The sequence below is a fragment of the Elephas maximus genome, chromosome 10, assembly GCF_024166365.1.
Source record: "Elephas maximus indicus isolate mEleMax1 chromosome 10, mEleMax1 primary haplotype, whole genome shotgun sequence".
Lineage (NCBI taxonomy): Eukaryota > Metazoa > Chordata > Mammalia > Proboscidea > Elephantidae > Elephas > Elephas maximus.
Window position 1 is genome coordinate 107,068,856 of NC_064828.1, and position 12,236 is coordinate 107,081,091.

At 37.1% G+C, this 12,236-nt stretch overlaps 1 protein-coding gene across 1 annotated transcript in view; it reads left to right on the plus strand.

The window, feature by feature from the left end:
• The first annotated feature begins 3,648 nt into the window (after positions 1-3,648).
• Positions 3,649-12,236, plus strand: part of UNC79 (unc-79 homolog, NALCN channel complex subunit) — a 220,952-nt gene continuing 212,364 nt past the window's right edge. The window contains exons 1-2 of the mRNA XM_049898829.1: positions 3,649-3,763; positions 11,759-12,063. Of these exons, the coding sequence (XP_049754786.1) occupies positions 11,817-12,063 (247 nt within the window). The 5' untranslated portion in view covers positions 3,649-3,763; positions 11,759-11,816. The remainder of the gene's footprint in view (positions 3,764-11,758; positions 12,064-12,236) is intronic.

Sequence of the window (12,236 nt, forward strand, 5' to 3'; positions counted from 1 at the left end):
CTGTGAAGAAAGAGACCAGTAGTAGATGGAGTGGAATATAAAATCAAGGAAGAGTTTTTTTAATCAAGGGAGATTCTAGAATATGTTTTAATGCTGATGGAAATGATTTAGTAAGGAGGGAGGTCGATGTAGGAGAGACAACTGATGGATGGAGAGCACCGTGGTGGGATTGGCATTTGGTAGGAAAAGCAAAGGAGATGCAGATAGGTTTTCGATACTATATATGAGCCCTGGTGGCACAGTTGTTAAGAACTTGGCTGCTAACCAAAAGGTCGGCAGTTCGAATCCACCAGCAGCTCCTTGGAAACCCTACGGGGCAGTTCTACTCAGTTCTGTAGGGTTGCTATGAGTCAGAATCGACTCGATGGCAAGGGGTTTGGTACGGGTTTTTATGTGTTGAGTATGTACTAGGTACTCTGCTGAATGATTTAGATAATAAGCGATTTATTCCTAGTAGCTGTATGTGGCTGGTATTATGATTATTCCCATTTTACAGATGAGGAAACTGGAGTTCTGTAGAGATAGAGCCAAGATCTTAATTCAGAACTATTTGATTCAGATCTTATGCTGTTAACTCTTATTTGTACTCTTAGAAGATTTCTCATAGATGGCTTCTATCTTCTTAAAGTGTTAGGAAAGGGGTGGGTGTGGATGAGTTTTGAGGAGAAGGGATGAAACAGTGATTAAAGTGCTTGGAAGTGGGAGCTTAAAAGAGAAATGTGGCCTTACGGTCAGTTGAGGTTGGAGATCATTTGTTTATATCCATCCCGCCCAATTATCTGAGTCTCTGAAGCCATATTCACTATCTGGGGGAGTAAAGAACAAGAACTCTGTCCTGCGATAAGGCTGCTGGTTGATCCCATCAAGTTTATTAACCGAACAGCCATTTCCCGTGTACAAGGTTGAATTGTACATGAGTTATATTCACACCCTCAGCACAATTACAGTTCACTATATGTCAGGGACTTTTCTGGCTGCTCTCAAGTAGTTAAAATCACGCAAGGTAAATCCACGACTGCTGAGATTTTGCTGCATTCCACAAAATGCGTGGATCAGCGTGAACATTCCTTCCAACCTTTTCTGCAAACTGTGTTTTCTGACTACTTATCACTGTCTTTCTTCCTTTCTTTCCTTTCTTTATTTCTTCCTTTTTCCCCTATCTTCACTCATCAATTATTGTGTTTATGTGTGTGTACACACACATACACGCATATATATGTATATGTGTACATATGTGTATATATGTATATATATATCCCAAATGTTAAGTGCTGTGATTAAAGTATTAATTCATTTGTTCATTTATCCTATCATTGAGTACCAGGCAGTGTGTTAGGTTTGGGAAAAGAGGTAAGATACAGTTTCTGCCTTCAAGAAATTTATAACCTGGTATAGAAAAAAAAAAAAGAAAAAGAGGTAAGTAAATAAACAAAGCCAATGAAATGTGCAGTTTGTAAAATATTAAAATATCTCAAAGAAGGGAGTGACTCTAGACTCTGCTTTCCTTTGCATGCTTGGATACCCATTGAAAAGAGCTATTGCTGCGTTTTACTGGAAGTATAAAAATATCACTCATTCATTCCACAAACATTTTTTAATTCCTGCTGTCTTTGTGTAGTGACAATTTTGTAGCTCCTTTTAATTATGAGCAAGCCATCTTAGTTGGGAGATCCAGGACTTTTCTCTTCATTTGAGCTTATTGTACAGACCCTGCACGATCATCAACTTCTTTTTTAGGTGGTAGAATGATGAATGGTATTCCCAAAATACTCTACAGAAACCTCCTGAATATTAAAGCTTGAGAAAAGTCACAGTAATGAAGCATTTTTGTGATGGTGGATGGGCAGGAAGCATATGCTGGCCTACCAAATATCTCAAATATTTCAGACTTGGAACTATGTATTAATATGGGGTTCTCTGTAATGTAATTTTTTATTTTTTTAAAAAAGAAGAACAGCAGGTCAAAAACACTGAGAAGAAAATGGATTTTAGTAGATGATAGAATTAAAACAGTTTAAACATCACCTATTTATATCTTATCTCAGGAAAAAAGTTATTTACAACCAAACACGTATTATGGGGTTAATTGAGACAATGGATATAAACTTGTTGCTTTCTTCCGAGCTGATGTACTGTACAAACTAAAGGTATTATTATCTGCAATCTGCAATTTTTTTTTTTTGATAAATGCCAAACATATTATGAGTATAGTACAGGTAGTAAAAGGGAGAAAAGGCAAATCTGAGAAATGGTATATGTAGGATTTAGGATCAATGATTAATTTAATAACAGCAGAAAATTACCACTGGCGTTGATGTCATGGAATAAAAACCTGCTATATACGTATTGACTTCGTTTCAGAATCCTATTCTGAGAGTACGTCATAATGGAAAGAACACTGGATTGGGAGTTAGGAGATCTAAGTTCTAGTCTTAGTTCTGCCGTTAATTACCTGTGTGCCTCATTTTCTCCATCTTTAAAATGAAGTGTTTATTGGAAAAGGTCTCTAAGATCTTCCAGTTCTGATATTTCAACATACTGTGATTCTATGTCCCACCCCTGTCAGAAGCATTTTGACTTTATTAAAGTTGCATAAGCCAGAATTTCAGTTAGAGTTCATCCAGGGCCTTATTTCCATTGGATATTGGGAACAGCAAGGCCTTGCTTCTCCAGGACTTGATATGTCTTCTGTTAACTGCTGACAGTGAGCCATACCACCCAAGAGGCTCTCTTGGTAGCCTTAAAGATTGAAAGGACAAATGAACAGTATTGAGAACTCTATGGAAGAGGAGACCAGAGAGAAGTTGATCATCATGGCTCCTTGGAATTTGCAAAGAGGAATGACTAGAACTGACCCATTCACTACAGCCAGGTCCAGAGTCAGGTCAGGAATGTGGACATTGCTGGTGACCGGAGGTAGGTGTAGGAGGGTAAATGAATCTATCTAGTCCCTCCTGAATCTTGAGAAGATCTGGGCAGCCAAGCTCAGAGAGCTATTAAGAAGTTGCCTAATTTCTGAAATCCTTTGGAAGAAAAATGTGACACTCATTTTTAAAAAATATTTTTATGACCACATAGTCATTGTATTCTTATTTAATACTCATGAGGTTAATGTGCTCTTAACATATTCTTAGAGTTCAAGCATTAACTAAAATGTACTTCCACGATCACTTACTGAGTTAAAAATCTGGTCGCAACTGATGATGTTGTGCAATGGACTCCCTATTTTTTAGTATTTTTAATGTTACTGAAAGACCTTTGAGTTTTCTTCTTCAGTTTTAGTTAACCAATATTAAAGATAATTCTCTGGTGGCAGAGATATATATCTATTGTTATTTTGCTAATAGCAAGCTAACTTGGGAATGATTATAAAACCATTTGGAGTGCTGCTTTCCTCAGTGATAAGAAAAGGTAATGAGTAATTTGTGAATAGGATATTAAGCCAGATAACTGAGAATAGTTTTGTGGGCTGAGTATAGTGATACGAAATTCAAAGTATTTTATAATTCTATTATGGAATTCTAGTAAAAATTTACATTAGAAATAATTAGTAAAGTCCAATATCTGATCATTAAAAAAATAACTGTATGCCTAATACATATTACAAGATGATCCTTCTTTTCTTGTTTTGCTTTTATCTAGTTGCTTCCAAGATCCGGTACTTGCAGGAATATCATAACCGGGTCCTTCACAACATTTATCCTGTACCTTCAGGAACAGATATTGCAAACACCCTGAAATACTTTTCTCAGACCTTATTAAGGTAAGCTTTAAAATATCCTCTACTTTGAAAGAATTATTAGGTAGTACTGCTGAATTTATCGGGACCTAAATTTTTATTGAACAGAACATTTTGAAGGGCCTGAAGCTTTCTAGTGCTCTGCCAGAAGAGTATGGACTCAAGTCCTCTGGGTGTATATAGCAGATCAGCTGGAAGGCCTCATGGAAATAAGTGGGTTGCTTGGCTTTTGCCTGCTTTCCTTAACTGAATGCCTTTTCAATAGATTTATAAAATGATGAAAGTTATATGGCACTAATATAGAGTGAGGTTAAAAGGAGAATGTACCTTGCCTTTAAAATTAAGACTAGGAAACAGTTTTGGTCTTCCAGAAAATCACAATTATGTAGATTTTAGTTTCGATACTAGTATTTCTTGAAGTATAATCTATGGTAATAACAATTCATTTTAATTGGCGTAACACTTCATGTGTTACGTGCTTTACAATTAATATTGAAGCTCTGTGGAGAATGAGGAACCTAAAGACGTGGGAACTCTTTATATTTCCCAAAGAGAGGAGGGACCTATCTGCTTCACACTTCCTGTTAGGAAAAGCAGCAGACAAAGACGAGCCTTTCAAGTGAAGCCTGAGTTGTTGTGGGAAATAATATCAAAGTAGGAACATCTCACTTTCCATTAAATTCTGAGGCTTGGTCTCTTTCGTTACCATGATCTTCTCATCTCAAATCTGGTTTTGGAAACATAGAATTGAATTTACTGTTTCTTTTAGCTATACAACAGCAAAAGTTTCATAAAATAGATATTATTAGGAAAAGAACACAAATTCAGGAGTGACCATAGTGGCATTGGATTTTTCCAGTGGTTTAGGCTTTCCCACAGGCTGACTGAATGCTTTCTGGAAAGAAGGTACTAATCTTCCGCAGATGGGCCATCTCTATTTCCTTGCTATTCTTTGGAATATCTTTTCTTTCATTAGACTCGTTACTGTCTGTATTCTGTATTAAAGGGATCTTGTTTATCAGATTCATAGATTTTTTACTCACACAGTAAATTTAGGATCCTCTAAAAGGACATTTTCCGTCCTCTTCAATTGCAGTGGAATCATTAGCCCAGTTTTCATGGTATAATCAGATAAATTTTTAAATCAAGGCATCTGATTCTGTTCTCAAGAGAATTCTCTTGAATTTGAGATCAGGATTCTCAGAGGGAAGCTCTTTCCTTTGTCACAAATTCTGAAAGTTCTCAAAGTGAGAGACACTTTTCAGCTGGAAGCAAATTGTGAATTCCATTTGCAAAGAAACTGTGACATCCTAGTTGGCACTTTGGAGCTTGTTGTTCAGGTCTTAGTCGTTGTGCCAAAAAGTTAAGAAATTCAGGATAGTAAAGCCATGTTTGGAAGACACGAAGATTTCATTTTCTTCAGCAATGGATCCTTGGAATATGGTCATGGATGATAGCATTTTAACGGTGGTTAAATGTAGTTTGTTAAAGTGGCCTGTTGGAGAAGATTGTATGCAGTTTAGCTGAGTCCATTTTCAAAGGGAGACAACATCGACAACAACTACTAATGGTAATACTAACAATAGCTATAATTATTATAACAGTATTATATTATCATAATAGTAAATACATGTGTCAAGCAGTGTTGTAAGCATTTTATATATATCATATCATTTAATCCCTCATAACAATTCTATGAGATAAGTGTACTATTATACCCATTTTACGGACAATGAAAACTAAGGCATAAAAAAAAAAAAGGCATAGAGTGGTTAAATAAGTTGTCCAAAATTACATATCTAATAGGTGGTAGAACCAGGATTTAATCCTGTTAGTCTTAATCCAGAGCAAATGTTCCCAATAATTATGCTATACTGCTTTTCCTTGTTGTCGTTGTTGTTAGGTGCCATTGAGTCAGTTCTGACTCATACCCACCTTGTATACCACAGAACAAAACACTGCCCGGTCCTGCTCCATCCTCACAATCGTTATGATTGAGCCCATTGTTGCAGCCACTGTGTCAATCCATCTTGTGGAGGGTCTTCCTCTTTTCTGCGGACCAGGCATCATATCCTTCTCCAGGGACTGATTCCTCCTGACAACATGTCCAAAGTATGTAAGACGCACTCTCGCCATCCTTGGTTCTAAGGAGCACCCTAGTTGCACTTCTTCCAAGACAGATTCGTTCATTCTTTTGGCAGTCCATGGTATATTCAATGTTCTTCGCCAACACCACAATTCAAAGGCATCAACTCTTCTTTGGTCTTCCTTATTCATTGTCCAGCTTTCACATGCATATGACACGATTGAAAATACCATGGCTTGGGTCAGGTGCACCTTAGTCTTCAAGGTGACATTTTACTTTTCAACACTAGACTTCCTTTGTAGCAGATTTACCCAAAGCAATTCAGCTTTTGATTTCTTGACTGCTGCTTCCTTGGGTGTTGATTTTGGATCCAAGCACAGTGAAATCCTTGACAACTTCAATCTCCATTTATCATGATGTGGCTTATTGGCCCAGTTGTGAGGATTTTTGTTTTCTTTATGTTGAGGTGTAATCCTTACTGAAGTCTGTGGTCTTTGATCTTATCAGTAAGTGCTTCAAGTCCTCTTCACTTTCAGCAAGCAAAGTTGTGTCATCTCCATAACGCAGGTTGTTAGTGCATCTTCCTGCATTCTTGATGCCCCGTTCTTCTTCATACAGTCGTATTATTTGCTCAGCGTACAAATTGAATCGGTATGGTGAAAAGATACAACCCTGACACACACCTTTCCTGAGTTTAAACCACGCAGTATCCCCTTGTTCTGACCAAACAACTGCCTCTTGATCTACGTACAGTTTCTTCATGAGCACAGTTGAGTGTTCTGGAATTCTCATTCTTTGCAACGTTAACCATAATTTGTTATGATCCACACAGTTGAATGCCTTTGCATGGTCAATAAAACACAGGTAAACAGCCTTCTGGTATTCTCTGCTTTTGGCCAGGATCCATCTGACATCAGCAATGATATCCCTGGTTGCACGTCCCCTTCTGAATCTGGCCTGAATTTCTGGCAGTTCCGTGTCAATATACTGCTGCAGCTGCTTTTGAATGATGTTCAGCAAAATTTTACTTGTGTGTGATATTAATGATATTGTTTGATAATTTCTGCATTCGGTTGGATCACCTTTCTCAGGAATAGGCATAAATATGGATCTCTTCCAGTCAGTTGGCCAGGAAGCTGTCTTCCATATTTCTTGGCATAGACTAGTGAGCGCTTCCAGTGCTGCATCTGTTTGTTGAAACATCTCGGTAGATACTCCGTCAATTCCTGGAGCCTTGTTTTTCGCCAGTGCCTTCAGTGCAGCTTGGACTTCTTTCTTCAGCACCATCAGTTCCTGATCATATGCTTACCTCTTGAAACGGTTGAATATCGACTGATTCTTTTTGGTATAATGACTCTGTGTATTCCTTCCGTCTTTTAATGCTGCCTGTGTCGTTTAATATTTTCCCCATAGAATCCTTCACTATTGAAACTCAAGGCTTGAATTTTTTCTTCAGTTCTCTCAGCTTGAGAAACACCAAGCATTCTTCCCTTTTGGTTTTCTATCTCCAGCTCTTTGCACATGTCATTATAGTACTTTGTCTTCTGAAGCTGCCATTTGAAAACTTCTCTTCAGTTCTTTTACTTCATCATTTCTTCCTTTTACTTTAGCAGCTTTTCCTTAGTATTACTGTTTATCATATTATAGGCACGCTTCTTAATCAAACTTGGTTTGACGATTGGGGCGAATGGCATTGCTTGTGAATACATAGAGTAGTTTCAGCCCTCTTTGAGATTAAGGGAAGAAAGAGAATGCTTAGGACAAAAATGTGCCATCTTTTGGAAAGTTACATTAAGCAGTATCTGAGATGATGTGGGCAGCATTTCAATTCTCAGATGTTTTAGCTCTATCTCCCACTCAGCAATTAGTTATAGATGGTGGCCAGGGCAGAGCTGACAGACTATAATGAACTGGGACACAGACATACACACACACACACAAGGTGTTTAACTGCAGTTAATTTAGTCCACAGGAGTGGAGAGATTGTTGTTGTGTGCTTTCAGTTGATGCCGACTCACAGTGACCCTATAGGACAGAGTAGAACTTCCCCATAGGGTTTCCTAGGCTGTAATCGATAGCATTTTTTTTTTTAAATCTTTACAGAAGCGGATCACCAGGTCTTTTCTCCTGTGGAGAGGCTGGTGGGTTTGAACCTCTGACGTTTTGGTTAGCAGCAGAGCTCTTAACCGTTGCACCGCCAGGGCTCCTTAGTGGAAAGATTATATGTATCATAAATGACTGTTCAGCAGTCAAAGAGTCCACGCATGTGCACTTCACTCACAATAGACTCATATTAGAGTCGTTAGAGGTTCCTGAAACTCTAGGTTCGTGGAAGGCAAGTCCTGTGTGGTAGCTTTGGCAGCCCTTGAGCCTAGAGTAGTGTCTGGCATATAGAAGAGAAGGGGATCAGTAAATGCTTGTTGAATTGAATTGACTTTAGTTCAATCCTCCATTAGATGCAGGAACCCTTCTGAAGTACTTACTTAATCTAGCAGTGACCTGGGGTCCTGGGTGAAATTTCATCTGAGTGCTGAGTTGTATTCATTTTAATTTAGCTGAGACCTATGTTTAGCAATGAACACAGTTTACACACAACTTCAGAGTGTTTTGTTTGATTTTAGCATTATAAGCAACTACAAGGATCGTCTAGTTTAATCCTCTCTCATTCCTGTCTCGGAGTTTGTTCATTTGATGTGAGAAGCATCCCGTGGCCATATTTCAAATGGTCTTCTTTAAGGGTCTCGGCTTTTACTTGGTAGAACATTTAAAGGTTCCCAGTCTTCCTTCTATGGATCTTTCTTTCCAGATCTCTCTTCTGGAGCCATTCAGGCTGCTAACCATAAAACATTTTAAAAACACCATTAAGTTTGGGGAAAGCTGCTTGCTGCTAACTCTTTAGAAAAAGTTTAATATGTTTTTAAAAGGGATTCCAGTCTCAGCTCAATAATCTTAATTGAATTGTAACTTCTAATTGCTTAGGAAGGATATACACACCTTCAGTTTATTGATCTGAGGCTCATGGAGTAGCATTAGAGCACTGCATAATCAAGTAAATTTTGTTCAGTGTGTAGCTTCCATTCAAATGTCAAATCCATAATCTTACAGAAAGTTTATGTCGGCATTAATTTTCTGTGCTATAAATACCTCAGGGCAACTTCTCATCTTTCCCCACACTCCCAGAGGTCCTCTCCTCTCCATACTTTTGGCAGAAGAAGTAAATGCTTCCTAAAGAGGATCTCATGAGGGAAAAAGGAAAGGTGACAAGTTGGCTGCTGGGTCTAACTCTTCTGAGCAGGGCATTCCTAATACTCTTTTTGTTTTGGTCTTCGGACCTCTGGGAAAGAATTTCAGATGGGGAAAATGGTTTTATCCTACCCAAGTTAGACAGTTTGGTTGGGGAAATAATTTTCTTTTTTTCTGAATAAACTTCACAAAACATCATAAAATCACAATGCATTGTACATTTATTCATAAGCCCGTCTTAAGTTTTTCCACAAATGAAAACATTTCCTTACATTCAAACATGAATGGTAATTTAAAACTGGTTTCACGGAAACTCATGTTCAGCCATTTTTTCTCAACCTCACCTAATTATTAAATCTAAAGGCAAGCGAGAGAGCCATTTTACTGTCCAGTGCTGATATTCTTCCCTCCCTGCATGTATGAAGTGGTTGCTGCTCTCATTTGGGAGCCCCACGTATTCAGGAAGGGAAAAATATCAAAGGCGAGTCTCCAAAGTGAATTTGATTAGCACTTCTGAAATTATATAAAACGTTGGAAAAATACTAATGTATATTTTAGAAAAAATCATGTGCTATATTTCCCCCACCAAGGAAAAATTTGGTAAGGGCACTGTACGTAATTTAAAGGATAGCATTCATTTATGACATGCAGTTAATTTTATTCTTCAAGGCAAAATGTTGTTCTTATATCACGTCTACAAGACCCACATCTTATAATTTTGAAAAGATGCTGGCCGTAGGCTATTCTGGCATGACGTTTATCTGACTTTTATCCATTGTGATTCTAAAGGAATTTTCAGTGGCATAGAATCCTACAGGATTAAAGTAGTTTTTGGTGACTGATCTTATTAAGAATGTAACATTTAAAGATGGTATTTTAAGAGTAATTGAGTTTTATGAGAAAAGCATAAAGTCTGATGGAAAATCTGATGGTATTTATAATAGACGTAGGCAGGCAGAGGTAACTGGAATGCGGATGTTATCCCATTGTAAAGTATAAGCTTACAAAGTCAAGTACATCACACACCAAAAAAGGTAAATTAAATCCCTTTAAAAGTAAAAAAAAAAAAAACACTAAATCTTATATTATTTATTGCCAAGAAGTATTACATAACTATTCTGAAATTATTTTTATTATTATCAATTGTTTTTCCCTGGACATTGGGTAGCAGAAGACAAAGGAAATCGAGGTAAATTAGGCACATGGATAATAAAAAAGCATGTAGTCATTTTTTTTTACATTGTAACATATTTTGCAGTAAGAGTAAATAAAAATAAATGTAAACTCAACATAGCAAGCATGCTGACACTAACCAATTCTTCACGCCACTGTAAAACTGTAAATGTAATATCACTAACTAAGAACTTAGTAATGTTTGATGTACATAGAGTACGTATAAAACAAGGTTATTTTTATGTAAAGAAGCATTTATAAATTGTTACCTGTTTTGATTAACATATAAGTGTACTATATAAAAACACTTTGTAAGTGCAGCAGATATTATAATTATGATGTAGAGTTATTGTCTTTAATGATAAATAGTGTAAGCTGATTAGAAAAAAAAAACCTAAACATTTGGCTAAGCAGTAATTCTTCCGTTTTTAACTAAACTTTTCTGCTTTATCACTTTTACGGGAAGGTTTTTATTGAAAAATTAAGGCTAAACGAAAACCAATTTATTTTTAGAATTTATTTTTATTCCCACTAAACCTTTTTTTTTTTCCAACTTTCTAAATTATCTTTCCTTTAGCTTGTAGTGAGTTTTGTTGAATACTAACGTAAGTAGCAGCAGTAACATATGAGAGCATACTGTACGATGGGTAGCTGTATGACAGATACTGCTTGCTTAGCTCTTAGAATGTTGAAGGTAACTATTTAATAAACCACTGTTTGTATTCATAAATTAAAATGTTTCCTCCCCCACATGCAAAATTAAACAACACACATAAATAACCATTACCATTAGTTCACAAACATATGCTACAGACCATCTACTATATATTATTTTATAGCTTTTCCAATGTAGTTTAGCTAACATTTTAGAAATATGTATTATTTCTAAATTCATATGCCTGTTTAAACTTCATTATCTCAAATGATACTGACAGAATGTCGTGAAACAGTATCATAATATACATATAGACATTATTTTGATGCAATAAACATGTGATTTTTAAGACTTTCTTAATAAACACACATGTTTATTCTTTGCTGAAACATGTTTCTGCAAGTGCCATACCTATTTTTTGCAAGTTTTTGTTTGCCTGATTAAGACAATCCTGCTGAAATCATATTTTCTTTTGAAAGCTCCATTAAATTAGGAATAAAAACTCTTTCTAATTAGACAAAGTCGTTGTTTTTCCTTCCAGGAAATCTCTCCTTCACCAAACTGATAAACTGTAAAACATGGGCTTGGCACTGAAACATGCATTTTTATATTTTTGCTCCTTATTAACCAGATAACACATGAGATGCAATGAAACTTCCACAAAATAAACCCTGTATTATTGGTATCTCTGAGCACGAAGCTACGTGACCAATACGAGATCGGTAGACACTGCTGGTGTGGCTATTGCATCTTATGTGGGGTGTATCTGGTGTTTTATTATTTGTTTTAGAGTGTCATTTCAATGTAATGTGCTGTTCTTTGTGTCTTTGTTGTCTCTTTTTTTTCTTTGTCCCCCCAACAGCATTTTGTCCCGCACAGGGAAGAAGGAAAACCAAGATGCCTCCAATTTGACAGTGCCCATGACCATGTGTCTTTTTCCTGTGCCATTCCCACTCACCCCATCTCTAAGACCGCAGGTCAGTTCCATCAACCCTACTGTTACTCGCTCCCTCCTTTACAGCGTCCTGCGAGATGCTCCCTCTGAACGCGGCCCGCAAAGTCGTGATGCTCAGTTGTCAGACTACCCTTCTTTGGACTATCAAGGCCTCTACGTGACTTTGGTGACTCTCCTGGATCTAGTTCCTTTACTACAGCATGGCCAACATGGTGAGCATCTGTTTGAAACCTATGATAAAAAAAATACATGTATATTTACGGAAGCTGAACGCAGGGCTTGGAGGCTGTTGTTGTAGTAAGTCGCTTGAAAGGTCTTTGGGTGGCTACAGCTTTTCTTAGACTGAGCCGTAATTATGGTGTTTCCCAGCCTATCATTTTTGCTG